Source organism: Lethenteron reissneri, chromosome 35 (assembly GCF_015708825.2).
Source record: "Lethenteron reissneri isolate LAM-NWPU_2019-01 chromosome 35, ASM1570882v1, whole genome shotgun sequence".
NCBI lineage: Eukaryota > Metazoa > Chordata > Hyperoartia > Petromyzontiformes > Petromyzontidae > Lethenteron > Lethenteron reissneri.
In genome coordinates this window covers 12,317,142-12,339,026 of record NC_083813.1, presented here as the reverse complement: position 1 = coordinate 12,339,026, position 21,885 = coordinate 12,317,142, and the positions used below count along the sequence as shown (strand labels likewise).

Sequence of the window (21,885 nt, the reverse complement as noted above, 5' to 3'; positions counted from 1 at the left end):
AGTGAGAGAGAGAGTCGTTAAAACATGCAAATACTATGCTAAGAAAACCTTAACGTTAATGAATGATTATACTCAATATTGTTCACGCAGTACCGCACTCCTTATTGATCATACGCAACCCTTATCACGTTGTTAACACCTTGGGTCACGGAACAGTTGAATATTCTGTAGAGGATGCGAGTACGTGCGGCGATTATGACTGAAAGATACTTGAAAGATTATACGGCGATAAAAAAAACACAATCAAAAACAGTTATTATTCTTAAAGGCACCAATCTCAACAGATACATCGGCAGGTTATCTCAGAACGGCTCGGAGTAAGGGCCTGCGACGGTGCTCCTTTTCCGAAGATCGTTATCTTATACCAAGTTTACTAATTGGGGACCAGATCACCTGATAAGGATCCGGTGGGCCACCACTCCCCACGTGAGCGTGGCTCGGCGGAAGGAGGTGCCAAGAATCAGTTCGTATTGATGGATCTGTTGGGAATTTATGCGATTAAGAGTACAGCCCACTAAATATTAAAGATAAAAATTAAGAATACTCTTATAAACGACGGAGGGCCATCCCTCGGTCTCGTTGTGATGCTTTCCAGCCACGGATGGCTTATGGGTTCGAGTGTTTTTGAGTGGTAAGAGTTGTCTTGAATAGTCAGTGTTCGGAGTCGATTCTTTAGGTCAAACAGACGCCTGGTGGTCGTGTGGTGAGGGGGCGGTGCGCGTCATACGTATCAGTCGATCCCGTGGCGAATTGGTTCGGATGGCTGTTGATACGCTGTCGCAGTTCGGAACCCGGTCGGTAGGTGGCGCCCACAACTCGCTCGCAGCGTGCAGCTCTGGGTTGTCGCCGAATCGCGATGCTCACCACTCCGGTGGCAGCAGAGACCCGCGGTTCGGCAGAGGTTGACGAGCTGAAGATGAGTCGAGCCGACCCGCTGGTCGCAGCTCGCTCCTGAGTCGACCCTCCCGGTCGAGCTCGCTCCTGGGTCGACCCGCTGGTCGCCCTCGCTCCTGAGTCGACTCTCTGGTCGCACTCCTGAGTGGACCCACTGGTCGCACTCCTCCTGAGCCGACTCTCCTGGTCGCGCTCCTGAGTGGACCCTCTCGTCGCACTCGTTCCTGAGTCGACCCTCCCGGTCGAGCTTCTGAGTGGACCCTCCCGTCGCACTGGTTTCCAATGCTCAGGATCCTTTACTTTATGCCGAAAATTCCCCCTGGATCCCGCCCACAAGGCGGGGCTTCTTCCGATTTTTGCTGTGTCAGGATCTGTCCGTAGGCAGGTGTGTCCATGTGTCTGTCCGTATGTCCGTGTGTCCTTGTGTGCATCACTGACGGTATATTCGTTGTCACACTCCCTCCATAAAACCCACGAGCAAACAATCAGATGTTACAAATTGCCTCGAAGTCGTCTCTCTGTCTGGGTGCAATATTATCTCTTGTCTGGCCTTCTTCATGACCCAAAACACAGACGTTACAAATCGTCTCATAGGCGTCTTTGTTCGTGTTGCACAACCTGGAGGGAGGGGCAACACTCTCTCCGACCCGGCGCACAAAGAAATGGTTAAAAAGTTTTAAGTTAACATTTGTCCCTTACTATTTCACAGTTATGATTCTGTATGTAACCTAAGGTCTGTCGTTTCCCATCGTGGTGCCCGACCCAAGTGTAGGTGTTTCCCCGATCGTACACACACTCCTATCCCGCGCTGCGGGGATACAAAGACGGCCGGAATCTCCCTTTCTCTCCGACCCTGGGTTTAACATCGTTTTTTTTATTATGTATTATATTCGACCTGGTTGTGATTCATCCCGTTATCCTGGCTTCTCCATAAGTTTTACTTTGTCTTTTCATGCATATACTTATTACTATTAATTTATTTCCGATATCTTAGGTTAAGGGGTAAGTTTCTTGATCCTAGGAATTCGTATTCCTTGGTGCCTGGATGGTTATATAAGCGGAATATAGTTTACGGTGAATAGCGTTAACATTGATGTTATGTGCGATATTATGTATTGTGATGTCTTTAACTTAACTTGTTTGTCAGGGCTTTACTGACACGAAGTTGCATTCATAGCCCGCAGTCTTTGCCCCACCCTATCTCTGCTCGCCGTTGTTGTTGCCGTCCAGCTGCCGTTAATTCAAGGCCTCATTAATTTCCGTCACTCCTGAGTAGGTGAGGGCGGTTGAACCTTGGAGTCAGTTCTGGTTTTTGTCTGCCTGCTTCTTCTTGTGTCCCCTGACCCCGGGAGTTATTATTCTACTTTATGGCCTGTCGAAGCCCCACTCGCTGTTGCTGGGCTGGTGTTGTTCCCGGCTTTTTGCTTACGTTTGCAGTTCGCCGTGCTCTTAATTTCCTTCCCTCTTCAACCTTATATTGACTATTCGCTCCTGTCTGGGTGCGATTCAATTTTGACTTAGGAAGGTTCTGATTGTCATATGCTTCGGGTCGAGTTGTATAGAAAGTATTGAAGTATGGAAATAACATTTCATATTGACTTAATAATGGTGATGGTTCAGTAGGCGTAACTTGTGGCCTGGTTTAATTGGAGTGGGTGTGAATATCAATAACTTTAGCCTACCCTGTTGTTAAATTCGAATTTTGACGTTACTTTAAAACCATGCAGGATAGTTGGGCTTTTTGCCTTAACTATGTCTGGCTGACACTCCCACTGTCTCTGCCGCCTGCACGGGTGACATGTGCCCGTTCATCAGGCCTTATCTTCCCTTGAAGCAAGGTTGCAAATTCTGCCATCCTAGCCCTCCTCCGGTTCATTACTTAACAACACCTGGTGTTTTGCAGTTTGCTGCGCTTTTGGTGTGTTTCAATCATTAAAAAAACAAGTAAAAAGATAATATATAAAAATCATCAAATATTATTAATCTCAATTATGGAAGAAGGGTTAGGATACAACAACTGTACGGGGGGGGGGGGGGGGGGGGGGGGTTGGCACGGCCCCGGCGCGAGAGCACGGCCACCGGCATCCGTGGTTGTCGGAGATCCTGCGATGCACCTTGGAATGGGTAGGAGGGGGGGGGGCATTTGTCGCAATTTTTGGTAGGACCACGCGGTAGCCGTGCTCTGTAACTATGGAGCGAAGAGCAAATGTGCCGTGTGAAACAAAAAAGTTCTTCTTTAGGCACACCGCAACGTGGATTTTCATATCCGGGCTGCGTGTTTCTGTGCGTGTCTGTGTGTCTGTACGTGTCTGTACATCTGTACGTGTCTGTACGTGTCTGTGTGTGTGTGGGTGAGCGCGTTGCGCTACGAACCCGGCGACCCGAGTGAGCGGCAATCGAATGTAGCACGTTGCGCTACATTCGATTCCCACTCACGGCCAACGCCAGTGACGATTATCTGAACCGGTTCTGGGCCTCCTCTAGGCCGACTCGGCCTTTAATGAGTGCCTAGTGTGGTGTGTAAAACATCGCCACGAGGGAGACAAAGGCGGCCCGGGCATGGTGCTGGCAACCCACCCCCTCGTGTGCCCTGCCGGCTCGCTAACAGCACTTGCCCCTAGAGTATCTTGAGGCAATACGGGGTGGGGGATCTTTGCCTTTGTTTTGCCTCGTGCCAGCAGGACACTGTCACGTGGCATCTTCAAGGTGCACACAGCCAGGCACAAGCACCGTGGTGACATCACCGCCCTTTAGCGGTTGTTGTGTGTGTGGTTGTTGTGTGGTTGTTGTGTGGTTGTTGTGTGGTTGTTGTTGAGGTTGTTGTTGTTGTTGTGTGTGTGGTTGTTGTGTGTGTGGTTGTTGTGTGTGTGGTTGTTGAGGTTGTTGTTGTTGTGTGTGTGTGTGTGATCAGGCTGTTCTTCGCCGGAGCGAGGGAAGGCCACCTGCCGAGCCTCCTCGCCATGATTCACGTGCGGAAGTGCACGCCCATCCCCGCCCTGCTCTTCACGGTACACGCAACGCACAAAGGCAAAGGTCCCCCACATATTCTCTTGCCCGCTAAGGCAAGTGCTGTTAGAGAGGACCGCACGGCACCCACGAGTGGGTGGTGTGGTGAGGGCCAAAGGACCAATGTAACCCGTTTCGCCTTTATCAGACTATTGGGGCAAGTGCTGTTAGTGATGTGTTTTGGCACACAGGTGCTACTCGCTAACAGCACTTGCCCCAACAGGCTGTTGAGGCCACACGGGGGATTTTTGGACTTTGCGGTGCGCCACTACGCTGCTGATGCTGCTAGCGAGTGACATGCACTCATTCTCCCCCTTCCCCGTGCCTCCCACCTCCCCCCGCAGCGTACCGCCACGCTGCTGCTGATGCTGCTAGCGAGTGACATGCACTCATTCTCCCCCTTCCCCGTGCCTCCCACCTCTCCCCGCAGTGCGCCACCACGCTGCTGCTGATGCTGCTAGCGAGTGACATGCACTCATTCTCTCCCTTCCCCGTGCCTCCCACCTCCCCCCGCAGTGCGCCACCACGCTGCTGATGCTGCTAGCGAGTGACATGCACTCATTCTCTCCCTTCCCCGTGCCTCCCACCTCCCCCCGCAGTGCGCCACCACGCTGCTGATGCTGCTAGCGAGTGACATGCACTCATTCTCTCCCTTCCCCGTGCCTCCCACCTCCCCCCGCAGTGCGCCACCACGCTGCTGCTGATGCTGCTAGCGAGTGACATGCACTCATTCTCTCCCTTCCCCGTGCCTCCCACCTCCCCCCGCAGTGCGCCACCACGCTGCTGATGTTGCTCACCAGCGACATGTACACGCTCATTAACTACGTGGGCTTCATCAACTACCTCTTCTACGGCGTCACCATCGCGGGCATGCTGGTGCTGCGCTGGAAGCAGCCCGACATTGCGAGACCCATCAAGGTGGGTGGAGGTGGGGGGGAGGAGGGGGGGAGTATGGGGGGGGCTCCAGTGGCTGGGAGACCTCAGGCGCCGGGCTGCGAGTCACGGCGCGTGGGGGTTAGGAGAGGGGTCATTGCGCTAATTTATTCTTGCGTAACATACTTGAGATGTTTACTACCTCGCCTCGTGCGGGAAGGTCGTGGGTTCGATCCTGACGCCTGCTGCCTATTTGGAGTGTGCTTGCCTCTCTCTATCCCCGTGGTAGTGTTGATGATTTTGTTGTTGTTGTGTGGATTGTTCTCCGGCTCCTCCGGTTATTCCCGCGACGTTTAGAATCAACATCACGCGTTCATAAATTTGCCTGCTGTAAATGTCCGTGCGACGATAAGCCACTTTGTTGAGATATCACTTGTGGCCAGGTCACTTCTGAAAAAGAGCTGCATAGCTACGTGGGCTTTATCTGCTAAAATAAAGAGTTAGTTTTAGTTACTTTAGTTGAAATGTAGTTATAGTGACTTTGCCTCCCGTTTCTCTCCCTACTCTACATCTGTGCAAAAGAGCTTCATAGCTCATCAGATTCCTCCCTCCAATATCAATGAAACATTCTGACCACAGATTTCGATATTAAGATGCCACTAGGAGCAATGCACTCTTACATCTAGATTATTTTAGAGCTGATTTTTTGTGTTTACTTTGTTGACCGTACCCACATGGCAAATTTCAAGTTTGTTGCATGTCGGGAAGTATGCTAAACATTTCGAACAGACACACATATTCACAAATTTCCCTTTTATATATATAGATATATACACACATTCATTCATCATTCATTTGTCATTTTGGGGGCTCTTGCAAACGAGGGGCTGAAACCCCTTTGCATGCCCTCCCCCCCTTTCCTCCTCCGCCCCTCCTGCCTCCCCTAACGAGTTGAGCATCCTAACTGTCCTGGACGTGGTTTGCCGTGCGTGTGTCCACGTGCGTCCGCGCAGGTGAGCGTGATCTTCCCCATCATCTACCTCCTCTTCTGGGCCTTCCTGCTCGTCTTCAGCCTCGTGTCGGAGCCCGTGGTGTGCGGCGTCGGCCTCGCCATGATGCTCACCGGCGTGCCCGTCTACTTCCTGGGCGTCTACTGGACAAACCGTCCCAAGTTCCTCGACACCATCATCGGTGCGTGTGTGTGCGCATGTATGTGGTGTGCGCATGTATGTGTGCGAGTGTGCGTGTGCGCGTGCGTGTGTGTATGTGCGTGTGTGTCGCCTTCTCTCCCTGCGAGAGTGGGGAGTGACGGTGGCGCGGCTTTACAAGCTGACATCGTCATCAACGTCGTCATCATCGTGACTGTGCGTGTGTGCGTGCAGACGTGGTGACGTACGGCGGGCAGAAGCTGTGCGTCGTCGTCTACCCGCAAGACGACGCAGCCTCCAAGGGGGAGGAGCCCGGAGAGGCGGGGGGCGACACGCAGAGTCTCAAGGGCAAGGGGTGCCCCCCCAGCCCGACGCCTTCGTATGGGAGCACAGAGGGATAGACCTAGCCCCCCACAACCCCTGCCCCCCACAACCCCCCCCTCACCCCCACCCCCCCCCGCCTCTGTTCCATGCCCCCCCCACCCCTGTTACAAATGCGAGACTCCTCCTCTCATCCTGGCCCCTCGTGGGTTTTCCTCCGCTGGTTAAATCACAAACACCGACCACAACGAGGCATTACTCTTGCCATTATGGATAATCCCCCCCACCCCGCCCAAAGATGGAGCTATCCTATCACTGCACCCCACCCCCTCCTCCTTCCATCGCCACCTCCCTCCGTGACCCCCCTCACTTGCGGAGACACCCACGTGGGAGCCACCCACGTGGGAGCCACCCACGCGTCTACCGCAAACCACAAATATTTTAATTTCCACCATCTCCACCACCACTACTACCACCACTACCACCACTACCACCAATTACCACCAACTACCACCACTACCACCACTACCACCCACTACCACCCACTACCACCCACTACCACCTACTACCACCCACTACCACCCACTACCACCAACTACCACCACTACCACCTCTACCACCAACTACCACCAACTACCACCAACTACCACCAACTACCACCAACTACCACCACCACTACCACCCACTACCACCCACTACCACCCACTACCACCACTACCACCCACTACCACCCACTACCACCACTACCACCCACTACCACCCACTACCACCAACTACCACCACTATCACCACTACCACCAACTACCACCACTATCACCAACTACCACACCTACCAAAACTACCACCACTTCCACCACTACCACCAACTACCACAAAATCCTGCCAGGAAGAATTCCTCGGTGTGTCTTACAACGCTGTCGCCTGTTATTGGCGTGACCTTAAAATGTGGTCACGAGACGAAACAAATGATCGGCGTTCGTCCAGAAACTATCGGAGGGCAGTGAGATCCATGCTCGATTCCAGGGGCGGGACGTTGGGGAATTCTCTCGGTGCGCCCACAACCTTCTCGCCGCCTCGCTTTGTCCCATACCCTGACCGTGTGGGCTCACAGCGGAATGCGGGGGCACAGTTAATCATATATAGGGTTATTTTAATTGATAAGCGTGACTTGCACTCTAGTGGTAGTGCCTTACACCAAACATGCCTACCCCAACTGAAGCCAGTAGAGCAGCGTTCCGGAAAATATTTTTGAGTGGGTATATGTCTGCAAATAAGTATTTTATATCCGCGCACAGCCGAGGCTCGGGTCACTGCACGTTAGCGGCAGGCGATGGCGTGCGTGCGTGTTAATGAACCACGAAAGTAGATACCACAGAAGTGCTCTTGACGTGTCTGCAAGTTAGTATTTTTATCTGCACACAGCCTAGGATAGGGTCACTGCACGTCAGCGCAGATGCGATATCGGCAGCCGATCAAAGGCGTCATTGTCTCGCGTAGTCATTTTAACCCATGATGATGCTGATGATTGCCTGCTGGAAGACTGCCATTGTTGAGACGCTGAGATTTCGTTTCACTTTGGGGGGGTGCGGGGAAGAGGAGAGGAGGCGGATTTCAATCCCTCCGCTCCCTCGGCTTTAGAACATTTTGCACATGAATGCAATCTTAGAATGCGGTGAGTTGGAGCCGCGCGTCTCTGCCGAGTAGTTATTAGTCGTAGTAGTTATTAGTCGTAGTTAGTAGTCGTCGTCGTCGTGGTGACGATGATGTCGCTGTTTGAATGTTGCGCTGTTCTCCCAGAGGTGCTGAACCTATGGCCTCTTGGCAGCGATGATACCCCGCGACCTCATTGAGCTGCGCCCCCACCTATTGCCTTGATTCATCTCTTGAGCTACTTGGGGCACTGCTGTTGCTTTGCTTTTATCCTGGTGCTTCTGTGCCGGGGGCGGGGGGAGGGCGTGTCACTTTTTTCCTTTACTCGCGAAATTCCACGTGCGTTTTGTGTCGTCGTTTGCTGTTAATTGTCCATCTTGACGTCTTCCTTGCGATTGTTTGTTGACGAGGTGACTTGGATGTTCCGTTTCGCGGGACGTTGGCGCGCGATCGTCACGGAGGGGGGTGCGGGTGGGGGGGGATGACGAGGAGGGGGAGCGAAGAGGGGACGACTCGATACACGCGTTGGGGCTCGGGGTTAGGGGTCAGGGCTAGATCCAGAGATGGAATCTGATTCGTCAGTTTGATAGGGCTATGTGCAAGGTTGACTTCTGGTTGGACGGTGCTTGCCTGGCTTAGGTTAGGGATTAGCTGAATGGGGAGGGCTGGTGTCTGGTTCACCAGTATGCTATGGGTAGGGCTGGTCACCAGTACGCTATGGGTAGGGCTGCTGTCTGGTTCACCAGTACGCTATGGGGAGGGCTGGTGTCTGCTTGTGGTAATTCTTTTTCTCCCGTTTCCGGTCACCTGTGCGCGCTCGCTTTGCCCAGCGCTCAGACGCTCGATTCCCGGGCCGCGTGTCGAGATGCGTGAGAAGGAGGAGGACGCGAGAGAAGAGAGACTATCGACCCTCTGAACCAATGTCGACTTCCCCTCCGTCCCCACTCGCGTTCGCAGTTGTCGGTGACGCCACCAGTGCCAGGCGGTCGGGGAATGGTTGGCGACACAGCCGGGGGTTAATTTCATAATCAACGATTTTTGGGTTAGATCGCGTTATGTATAAATTTGTCGTAACTCTCCACCACCCGACACGGCCAATCGGTAAAAAAGTGTCACGTTGACAAAAGACAAATAGTTCACTACTTTAGCCCACCGGTGTGTTGAAGCGTGAAACCACAACATTTACAAATTTTTTTTGGTTTCACGCTTCAACACACCGGTGGGCTAAAGAAGTGAACTATTTGTCTTGTCAACGTGACACGTTTTTACTGATTGGCCGTGTCGGGTGGTGGAGGGTTACGACACTTATAAATAACGCGATCTAACCCAAAAATCGTTGATTATAAATAATATTGGTCGCGAAAGCCTACGTGTTAGAGGAGGGGTTAATTTCTTACCCGATTTTAGTGGGAGCAGGCATGTGGCTCGTGAAGCCATTCAGTAGTAGGATTTGTCGAGCAATATCCATGCTAGATGTGCTGTGGGTTAGATCGCATAAACGTATTGTGATCGTTGTTTAGGGTTGGATCGCGTTAAATACGCATTCATATGTACGCGATCGAACCCACAACGGACCTCTATTATGGATAACCGGAGCGATGTGTGCCGTTCGCGATTAAAGTATTTTTTTTCTTCCGAGTTTCCGACCCATATGCAGAGGTCCCCGGGCTGAAACGAACCCCCCCCCCCCCCCCCCGGTTGATAACTGTGGGGTGGTTTTCGTTAATTACTGTGGTTATTATTGCTATTGATACTGTTTATTTGGTATTTAACGTGGTCATGCAATCGGTGGATTGAGTAGATTATATTAGAGAGGGAGAAGTTTCCAAAGCGATTTGATAACAGCGGATATGTTTAAACAAAAAAACCCAATAAACATTTTTACGCAAATAAAGAAACTAAAATCCTGATGCGTCGCTCCACCGGTCTTTAAAATCGCTTTCATCATCATCGTCGTCAACAGCCATGCCGCGCCATGGTTACCGTGCAGGGCAAAGTTTCGAATGTACAAGGGGGAGGGGAACGCCCCGGCTGGACACGTGGGCTCTTGTTTTTTTTGTTGGCCAATCAGCGCATTGCTCGACAAGCAACCCCCAGCCGACGTCACAGCGGTTGTCGCACACGATCGCTGTGATTGGCCACGTCGAGACGCTGAGGCCGAGAAAGCGATGGCCAGCTAGCTCAGGAGTCACCGACGAAGTGAGAATGTCCTGTCCTGGGACTCGTGGACTTAAATGGTTTTACCAACAGTAAATATGATGATAATAATGATGACGGTGTCAACTTGTAATACTGAGCCGCCTCCACTACAAGGTATCCACCCACAGTCTTAACACTGCCCATAGACCCAACACTGCCCATAGACCCAACACTGCCAATAGACTCAACACTACCCATAGACTCAACACTACCCATAGACTCAACACTGCCCATAGACTCAACACTACCCATAGACTCAACACTACCCGTAGACTCAACACTACACATAGGCCCAACACTGCCCATAGACCCAACACTGCCCATAGACCCAACACTACACATAGACTCAACACTACACATAGACCCAACACTGCCCATAGACTCAACACTACACATAGACCCAACACTGCCCATAGACCCAACACTGCCCATAGACCCAACACTGCCCATAGACCCAACACTACACAGACTCAACACTACACATAGACCCAACACTGCCCATAGACTCAACACTGCCCATAGACTCAACACTACCCATAGACTCAACACTACCGGTAGACTCAACACTACCCATAGACTCAACACTACACATAGACCCAACACTGTCCATAGACCCAACACTGCCCATAGACCCAACACTACACATAGACTCAACACTACACATAGACCCAACACTGCCCATAGACTCAACACTACACATAGACCCAACACTGCCCATAGACCCAACACTGCCCATTAGACCCAACACTACACATAGACTCAACACTACACATAGACCCAACACTGCCCATAGACTCAACACTGCCCATAGACTCAACACAACCCATAGACTCAACACTACCCGTAGACTCAACACTACCCATAGACTCAACACTACACATAGACCCAACACTGTCCATAGACCCAACACTGCCCATAGACCCAACACTACACTTAGACTCAACACTACACATAGACCCAACACTGCCCATAGACTCAACACTACACATAGACCCAACACTGCCCATAGACCCAACACTGCCCATAGACCCAACACTGCCCATAGACCCAACACTGCCCATAGACCCAAAACTGCCCATAGACCCAACACTACCCATAGACTCAACACTGCCCATGGACCCAACACTGCGCATAGACTCAACATTGCGCATAGACTCAACACTACCCATAGACTCAACACTGCCCATGGACCCAACACTGCCCATGGACCCAACACTGCCCATAGACCCAACACTGCCCATAGACCCAACACTGCCCATATACTCAACACTGCGCATAGACTCAAAACTACCCATAGACTCAACACTGCACATAGACTCAAAACTACCCATAGACTCAACACTACCCATAGACTCAACACTGCGCATAGACTCAAAACTACCCATAGACTCAACACTACTCATAGACTCAACACTGCCCATAGACCCAACACTGCCCATAGACTCAACACTGCCCATAGACTCAACACTGCCCATAGACTCAACACTACCCAAAGACTCAACACTGCCCATAGACTCAACACTACCCATATACTCAACACTGCCCATAGACTCAACACTGCCCATAGACTCAACACTGCCCATAAGACTTAAAACTACCCATAGACTCAACACTACCCATAGACTCAACACTGCGCATAGACTCAAAACTACCCATAGACTCAACACTACTCATAGACTCAACACTGCCCATAGACCCAACACTGCCCATAGACTCAACACTGCCCATAGACTCAACACTGCCCATAGACTCAACACTACCCATAGACTCAAAACTACCCATAGACTCAACACTGCCCATCGACTCAACACTGTCCATAGACTCAACACTACCCATAGACTCAACACTGCCCATAGACTCAACACTACCCATATACTCAACACTGCCCATAGACTCAACACTGCCCATAGACTCAACACTGCCCATCGACTCAACACTGCCCATATACTCAACACTACCCATATACTCAACACTGCCCATAGACTCAACACTGCCCATCGACTCAACACTGCCCATAGACTCAACACTGCCCATAGACTCAACACTGCCCATAGACTCAACACTACCCATATACTCAACACTGCCCATAGACTCAACACTGCCCATCGACTCAACACTGCCCATAGACTCAACACTGCCCATAGACTCAACACTGCCCATAGACTCAACACTACCCATATACTCATCACTACCCATATACTCAACACTGCCCATAGACTCAACACTGCCCATAGACTCAACACTGCCCATAAGACTTAAAACTACCCATAGACTCAACACTACCCATAGACTCAACACTGCGCATAGACTCAAAACTACCCATAGACTCAACACTACTCATAGACTCAACACTGCCCATAGACCCAACACTGCCCATAGACTCAACACTGCCCATAGACTCAACACTGCCCATAGACTCAACACTGCCCATAGACTCAACACTACCCATAGACTCAAAACTACCCATAGACTCAACACTGCCCATCGACTCAACACTGTCCATAGACTCAACACTACCCATAGACTCAACACTGCCCATAGACTCAACACTACCCATATACTCAACACTGCCCATAGACTCAACACTGCTCATAGACTCAACACTGCCCATCGACTCAACACTGCCCATATACTCAACACTACCCATATACTCAACACTGCCCATAGACTCAACACTGCCCATCGACTCAACACTGCCTATAGACTCAACACTGCCCATAGACTCAACACTGCCCATAGACTCAACACTACCCATATACTCAACACTGCCCATAGACTCAACACTGCCCATCGACTCAACACTGCCCATAGACTCAACACTGCCCATAGACTCAACACTGCCCATAGACTCAACACTACCCATATACTCATCACTACCCATATACTCAACACTGCCCATAGACTCAACACTGCCCATATACTCAACACTGCCCATATACTCAACACTACCCATATACTCAACACTGCCCATATACTCAACACTACCCATATACTCAACACTACCTATATACTCAACACTGCCCATAGACTCAACACTGCCCATAAGACTTAAAACTACCCATAGACATCAGTGGCACGACCCTTCTCAACTGCAGATGGCGCTGCCGCATAGCACGAGGAACGGTGTGAATTGAACAGTTTTTTTTAAAAATGTCCCCAACACGTCAGGCGGGCAAGCAACAGACAGCAACTCCCGTGGTCGACGTTGCCATCGATGACGAGAGAGAGATTGTTGTTGTTGTAAGAGCTTGGGGGTAGAGAGACAAGGATGATGATGATGTGGCGTTGTGATGGTAAGTGGGTGTAGGACATTGCAACTTGGTGGCGCGGTGGGTAGCGCACTAAGCGACGGAGTTCGAGTCCAGCTCGCGACATCGACCGCAGGGTCGACTCGGCTTCATAATGAGCACCGGTGCGGTGTGTAGTAGGTATCAGAACCGGGGAGACAAAGGCGTCTGGGTGTAGGGTAGGACTCCCACCGCCTCGCGGTGCTCATAGGTGCTGCTCGCTCACAGCACTTGTCCCAAATATCTGTTGAGGCTAGACGGGGGATCTTTGTCTTTGTGTGAGTTTCGTGGTCGCGAGTGGGGGGCTGCGGGGGGCACGCTTGGCAGAGCGGAGTCCTCTCGTGAGAGGGGGCAGAGCGAGGGATGGTGGTTCGCTCACCCCGTCCCAGCGGGGGTGGCGATATGGTGATAACGACGGTGATGATGATGGGTGATGATGATGGGGGATGATGACGATAACTACGATGATGATGATAGGTGATGATGATGGGTGATGATGATGATGGGCGATGATAATGGGTGATGATGATGATAACTACGGTGATGATGATTAGGGTGATGATGATTATGGTGATGATAATGACGACATTGGTGATGGCGATGATGATTATTGCTATTACCATCATAATGATGATGATGATTATTCTGTGACGATGATGACACCAAGACGGGAGGATGACATTGATTGTAACAACAGCAGCGGACGTGCACGATACGTGAGCGCGTTGTATGCTCGTCTCATCCTGATCCTCCTCCCTCCCTCCCTCACCCCATCCTCACCTGCTCCTGCCGCTCACCCCTCCCCGGTATGCTCACTCACCCACTCACTCACCCACTCACCCACTCACTCACCCACTCACTCACCCACTCAACCACCCACTCACCCACTCACCCACCCCACTCACTCACCCACTCACTCACCCACCCACCCTGCACTCACCCACCCACTCACTCATTCACCCACTCACTCACCCACTCACTCACCCATCCATTCACCCACTCACTCACCCACTCACCCACCCACCCACTCACTCACCCCCGACCTCTCTGGGTCCCGTCACCCGCATCGCCGTGAGGAACGCGGCCTCCCCCCTCCCCCCCTCGACGCGCACCTTGCGTCTCGCCGAGACGACCTCCCCCCCCCCTCGTCCAGTGCGACAGGCGCCAGGAGCTTATTAATTAGGCGACAACACGGCCGGATGGGTGGCGATGCGAGCGTTAGTCACAGGCAATTAGCTAACTGATGGCCGCTTCGTTGGAGTGAGGGGCGGGAGGGGTGAGGGGGGGTTGCCACCTTTTCCACTGCAGACCCAACCCGGGTGCGTGGTGAGTTCTCAGTCGGCACATCAACAGCGGTGCCGCGTCTGGCCACAAGTCCACTCCTGCCTGCCGCCCGCACGCAGATGCCAGCAACTCCCCCAGACTACCCGGGACTGTTTCTTGCACCCGCCCCCTACTCCTACACCCCCCACTCCACCACCGCCCCCTCCCCTCCCCAACTCACCCCTCCCCAACTCACCCCTCCCCTCGGACCCCGTCACCCATGCAGGAGTCGATTGGATTTTAAACGCGAATTCGCTTTACGAGGTCGCCGTTATTAAAGCCGTAAAAAGACATCAAAATTAGCTGCTCTGGCAAAAAAGTGCGGGTGGTGGGTGAGGGGGTGGGCTGGAGGTGGGGGGGGGGGGGGCTCGGGGGAGGGGGGGGGGCACCTAGAGAGGTGAGCGGTGGTGCTGTGAGAAAGTTTCGGAGAGCCAAGGGTGTGAAATGGGATGTTCGGAATCGGATGATGATGATGCTGATGGTGATGCTGATGACTCAGAGCGTTGCAGCTGATGCTGCTTGAGAAGCTATTGATGATGATGATGACGGTTATTATTCGGCTGCTTGATGATTGTTCGCGTGGTGACGATGCTGGCTTTATGATGAGGTGAGTGATGAGGTTTAGGGTCTGTACGTTGTGAGATATGATGATGATGATGATGAAACTAGTTTAAATACACGACGGTGATAATGATTGAGCTGCTGATGATGCTGATGACGATGCTGCTGGTTTTGAACGCTGCTGCTACAATTACTGTTGATGTTGCTGCTGATGATCGAGGGCATGCGTGTGAGTGTTGCCACCTTACGATCCTCGTGTTCAGAGTGACGCATGAGGATGGGGGGGAGGAGGGGGGTGGGGTGGTCGTGATGAGTTGGCTCGGGTTCTGTAAATGGGTGGTAGGGGTTATGGAGGGGGGGGGGGGGTCTGGGCTTTGGTATGGGAGGTAGGAGGGGGGGATAGGGCAGACGTTTGTGGCTGTTAAATCAAGGTCATCTGTGTCGCTCCGGCGATCTGTGTCGTTGATTCTCACTCCCATCCCCTCGCGTCTGTCGAGTCATTTCATAATGGGCAACCACGTGGGTCTATCCCCCCACACACACCCCCTTCCCCCCCCACTCCTCCTCCTTCTCCCCCAGTTCCTCACTATTTTGTTTTCGTTCAAATTGACCAGTGGGACATTGGGGGCATTGGCCGCGTAGCGATGTGGCCAAGGGACAGATGAGTAGAATCGGCGCGGGTTGCTATCGCCCGTGAGATGAATGCCGAACTGAAAAGTTCACAAAGCAGCGTGCAGAGAGATGCGCTTTTGGAAATTTACATTGCACGCACATGTACGGGTGTGTGTGTGCTGAACTTCTTTCGCACCGTACGTCGCCAAACGCACTCATCGGAGGCGCGGGGAGAGGAGAACAAACTAAACAACAACAAAATCAGTTCTAAATTTTTTTTTTTCATATATACATTTTACGGAGTTGACATGATCGTTGATGCTCGTTGACGAGAAGAGCGAGGTATTGCGGCTCATTTGTGGCAAGCACTTCGCGTGCAATGCCTGCGACCTCAATGTCATGCGTTCGGCACCCGGCAACATTGAGGGACAGAGAGAGATCGAGAGGGGAGCACGTGCAGGTTTAATGACGTCACAATGACCGTTGAAATAACATGGCCAATGTTAGTCTATGGGCTGTGTTAGTCTATTGGGCAATGCTCGTCTATGGGCAATGTTAAGTCTATGGGCAATGCTAATCTATGGGCAATGTTAGTCTACGTGCCATTTTAGTAAACGCTATGAAGCAGTCTGGAGAGTGATGTGCTTGGACGGGTGATCACACGGGGGGCAAACAGATGAAGACAAATATTTCCCCGTATAGCCTTCACAGACTGTTGGGGCAAGTGCTGTTCGCGAGCACCTATGAAGGCCGGAACGGCACACGAGGGGGTGGGTGGCCAAAACCACGCCTAGCCGCCTTGGTCTCCCCAGTGGCGACGACTTTACACACCGCACCAGGTACTCATTTGAGGCTGAGTCGACCAAGGTGAGGGCCCAGGACCGGTTCAAATAGTTCGTCACAGGTGTGGGCCGTGAGCCAGAATCGAACTCGGGCCTCCGGGTTCGTAGCGCAGCGCTCTAACCGCCACACTACCGCCCACACAGGTATCACACAGGTAATGACGCAGGTGATCGCGCAGGTGACCGCGCAGGTGCGATGGGTCAGCTGCGGGGTTGTGCTCAGCTGTGGTGGAGCAAACAGGCGGAGTTGCAACCAGGCATCGCAATCCACCAGGTGGCGATCTCTCTCACACTTTCTCTCACACTCACACACTCACACACTCCATCACACTCTCTCTCACACTCTCTCTCTTACTCACACTTTCTCTCACACTCTCTCACTCTCTCACTCTCTCACTCGCTCACTCTCTCAAACTCTCTCACTCGCTCACTCACTCGCTCACTCTCTCTCTCACACACTCTCTGTCACTCTCACACACACTATCTCTCACACTCTCTATCCTCACACTCTCTCACTCGCTAACTCTCTCACACACTCTCTCAGATACTCTACCACACTCTCACTCCCTCACACTCTCTCTCTTACTCACACTATCTCACACTCTCTCTGTCACTCTCACACACACTATCTCTCACTCTCTCTATCATCACACTCATTCTCTCTCTCTCGCACACTCTCTCACACTCTCTCTCGCATACTGCCCTCACACTCTCTATGTCACTCTCTCGATCCCCATAATTCGCATTCGCTTAATGTTGCCCTACGCACGCTTTCACGATCGATAGTACATGATTCATAAAGAGCTTGACTGGACGTGAGCGAGCACAGCAATTGCGCGGCTGCGCCTCTAACTCTCAAGTGATGCACGAGGCTTAATGCACGTACGCCGATACTTGACCCGTCGTTACATTTGCACGTCCGTGCGTGCCAGCAAATGTGTTCTTTAACTATAGTAATAATCGTAGACACGCACTGGAATTGACGCACCGGTAATGGTTACCGGTTTACTCGTTGTGGATTAACAGCCATGGTCTATAGCGGTGGCTAGGAGATGTTGACTACCTCGCCTGGTTTACAGGAGGTCGTGGGTTCGATCCCAACCCTGACGCCTGCTGCTGCTGTGTATTTGGAGTTTGCGGTATCTCTCTCCCTGTGGTCGCGCGGATTTTTCTCCGGGTCTTCCGGTTATTTTTAAATCCTTTATTAAATCCCTTTAATTAAGTTCGCTTGCTTGCTTGCGTGCTTGCGTGCTTGCTTGCTTGCTTACGACCGTGCAAATATTTCGGTCGTTTTTTAACCCACTTCCCGTGATCCAATCGAGCTGACATTTTGCACACAGACTCGTTGTGCGAGACAATTAATGTTCGTGAACATTTTTTTCCAAAAATTTACACTGTTTAGGGAAAACAAATTAAATATTTAATTACCAATTGCTTAATACTGGCAGACAATCATCTGACCCATAGATTGCAGCCATCTCAAGCCAGAGGACGAGAGGACTCTAGCCGCCACGCATATAAAGGATTTATAGTGAAAAACTTTGTTTTTACGGGTAATTTTTTCTCTTTCCACATTTAGAATCGGCATGCATTCAGTGTATTTCGCTGCTATACGTTTCCACGCGATAAGCCACTTCGTTGAGCTATCATTTGTGATAGCGAGGTCGCTTCTGAAAAAAATACCAACTATACAGCTGAAGCAGGGCCATACCTGGTAAAAAGTAAACTAAAATATTTTAGTTTCACAGACAAAGATCACCGGCATAGCCTGTAACAGACTGCACACAGAGAGACAGGGAAGCAGGTGTGGCTGCAGGATTATCGCTCGCCACGCGGGGGATAATCCTGCAGGCCCTGCTGCAGTGGCTGCCGTTGTTCGTGTATAGTAGAGAAGATGAATACACAGCTGTAACTACAGCAAGCGGCACGCTGCATTAGACACACACACATGCAAACAACACTGTTGGGGCAAGTGCTGTTCGCGAGTGGCACCTACGAAGGCCGGCACGGCACACGAGGAGGTGGGTGGTCAGCAGCACCCCAGGCCGCCTTTGTCTCCCTAGTGGCGATGTTTACACATCGCTTCAGGTACTCATTTGAGGCTGAGTCAACCTAGGGGAGGCACAGGACTGGTTCAGATCATCGTCACTGTTTCAGATAATTGACACGACACAAAAGACAAAGATCCCACGTGTAGCCTACGTATAATGTTGGGCCACGTGCTGTTCGCACAATGCACGCAACAGCTACAACAGACGGTGACGTCCCCAAGGCGCTTGTGCCAGGCTAGGTGCACCTTGAGGCAATCACATAAGGTAACGCTCGCTGCTGGAAGGAGGTCACGGACAGACCCGGGAGGTGCCATGGGTTGCCTGACTGAGATGACTGCAGATGCACCACCAGCTGTGATCGTCACTGTGCCAAATGTCTGCGTTTTAGCCACCCGGCGCTCTGCTCGTTGTTGTGAACGTCGCTCCTCTGCCCTCCGTTGTTGCTGGAGGGCGACTGCCTCCAACTGCCCAGCAGCAGCGTCCTTCACGAGCCTCCTCCACAGAGGCCGATCTTGACACCGCTGGTACCGGCCATCGGCAAGTCCACTCAGCTCCACGTCCTCCCGTACCACATCACTCCATCTCTTCTCCAGCCCGTGCCGCGCCCGTTTAGCCCCCTCCGGCCAAACAGAAGCTGCACCCGCAACACACAACACACACACGCGCGCGCAACACACACACACACACTAACAAGCACCCGTATAACTTATACATAACAGATCCAGAGTTAATTTCCCGTCGGCGCTTGTTTTATCGCTTTAATGCGTTCGAAATAATTTAATTAATTGGCGCCTACTCAGCTCCACCGAGGCGACCCCCCATGACGTGGGAGCGTCAAACACAGCGGCAGGAACTGCCCCCCCCTTTTCTCTCCCCCTTAACCCACCGCCCTTTCCCCACCCCTCCACCCCCATCCACTTCCCCCTCCATCTACCACCCCTCTACCACCCCCCCTCTCTACCACCCCTCCATCTACCACCCCTCTCTACCACCCCCCTCTCTACCACCCCTCTCTACCACCCCTCCACCACCACCACCCCTCCACCACCCCCCCTCTCCCCCATACCTCCACCGGCCCTCCGCTACAAACTCGCAATAGGGGGATGCCCCCCTATCGCCTGCAAGGGCTCTCAGGGCAGCGGCCACTTGCTCGAGTGGGGGTGGAGTGTGGTGCTGTGGGTCGCCACCACTCTCGCGGCCGCCTTTGTCTCTCTCGTACATCGATGGCGAGTGATAACCGACTCCTCCACCGCGCCTCCCTGCCCCTGTGTAGGCACAGCATCAGGTCGCGTCGGGACCTGGGGGAGACAGAGGCGGCCGAGTGCATGTCGGCTTGTTTTGTTTGTTACCGGCGCTCGCTCACAGCACTTGCCCCGTCAGCCCGTGTCTGTGAAAAAAAATTGGGATGTCAATCGATAAAACCGGGAAACCAGTAACCGTTTCCTGCAATCGGTTACCGGTTTTGGGAAGTCAGTAACCCGGTTTACCGATGACGTGTGCTGGTCACGGCTGCTCGTGGTTGATGCGCGAGGTCGCCGTAGCCCCAGCAACTGCTGGCGGCAGGGGCCTCCAATGGGGAGGAGTGGGGGGCGGGGGGGTGGTATTTGGCCTACTCTTCCACGCTGGCCAGTCCGCCTCGGAAGAGGTGGGCGTGCCCAGTGTTTATATCCCAGCGACGCGTGACCTGTCGTGCCGATGATCCCAAAGGCCACTTCCCTCGCGTGCTTTCACTGCTGCGCCGCGAGATGAAATCCAAGCGGCACCCTCTGCCCAGAGCACTGCTGCCCGCTACAACCACCGGGACGGAGTTGTAGTGATCAGCAAGTTACTCGTTTCTCAACCCACAAACATGTCCAACGTGCATGGATATACCTTTGCTTAAGTGCGGAGAACCGGTAACCGGTTTCGTTTATTTCTCCTGCGGTAACCGGTAATGCGTCGAGCGATCGATTTCTGAGCGGAGGCGCCGCACTCACGAGCCATCTCCCACTCGCCTTGCCTCCGCCAATTAAGACTGATTACCCTCAGCTCCGCAGCTATACGACTTCATCCAATTTTAATGACCCGATCGCGGACTAATTAAGCTACGTGGTGGATCGCACCCATCCCACCCCCCACAGCCTCCCCCCTCCCACAGCCCCCCCCCTCCCACCCCTCCAACAGCCTCTCCGCCAAAATCACCCCTCCTCCATCACTCAAAACTGGACCACAAACCCCGTAACTCAATTAATGTCGGTGGAGAGGGGAGGGGCTCCTACACCCAATGCCCCGCCCCCTCCATCCTCCACCAGTTACACTCCCCTCCCCCCAACTTCTCATCCACCCACCACCACCAACACCACCACAAACTTCTCATCCAGCTACCCCCATCCACACCACCAACCTCTCATCCACCCACCACCACCAACACCACCAACACCACCACCACCAACTTCTCATCCAGCTATCCCCATCCACACCACCAACCTCTCATCCACCCACCACCACCACACACCACCACTACCAACACCACCAACACCACCACCACCACTTCTCATCCAGCTATCCCCATCCACACCACCACCTCTCATCACCCACCACCCAACACCACCACCACTACCAACACCACCAACACCACCACCACCAACTTCTCATCCAGCTATCCCCATCCACACCACCAACCTCTCATCCACCCACCACCACCACCACCACCACCACCAACACCACCACCACCAACTTCTCATCCAGCTATCCCCATCCACACCACCAGCCTCTCCCCTTCCCCTAAAACGACTCCCCACGGTCTCGTTTGAACGTCATCCACGTGGCCGCACGTTGCCCACGTGGCCACACGTCTAATCGCATCTGCAGAAACGCGTCCTTGAGTGGCTTTATGATCCGTGAGGCCGGACCCGAGGCGTGAAGTGCGCCCCCCTCGATGCACCCCCCCCCCAATCCCAAATACCCGTACAGCCCCCCCCCCCTCCACTAAAAATAAAGCTCCCCTGTATAGCCTTAGAAGACTGTTCGGGCAAGTGCTTTTCGCCAAAATAAGCCTTTCCGGCAATGAAACAGGTGGTGTTAAGATGTTTAAACACCAAATAGAAACCTTCAGCAAGGAGTTAAGTTACGGCATTAA

General features: G+C 52.6%; 1 protein-coding gene across 1 annotated transcript in view; it reads left to right on the top strand.

Moving 5' to 3' along the window:
- The window catches only part of LOC133350943 (large neutral amino acids transporter small subunit 2-like), a 37,814-nt gene extending 28,801 nt beyond the window's left edge, over positions 1-9,013 (top strand). Inside the window, exons 8-11 of the mRNA XM_061565788.1 lie at positions 3,806-3,902; positions 4,669-4,818; positions 5,787-5,964; positions 6,156-9,013. Coding sequence (XP_061421772.1) covers positions 3,806-3,902; positions 4,669-4,818; positions 5,787-5,964; positions 6,156-6,322 — 592 coding nt within the window. The 3' untranslated portion in view covers positions 6,323-9,013. The remainder of the gene's footprint in view (positions 1-3,805; positions 3,903-4,668; positions 4,819-5,786; positions 5,965-6,155) is intronic.
- Positions 9,014-21,885: the final 12,872 nt, after the last annotated feature.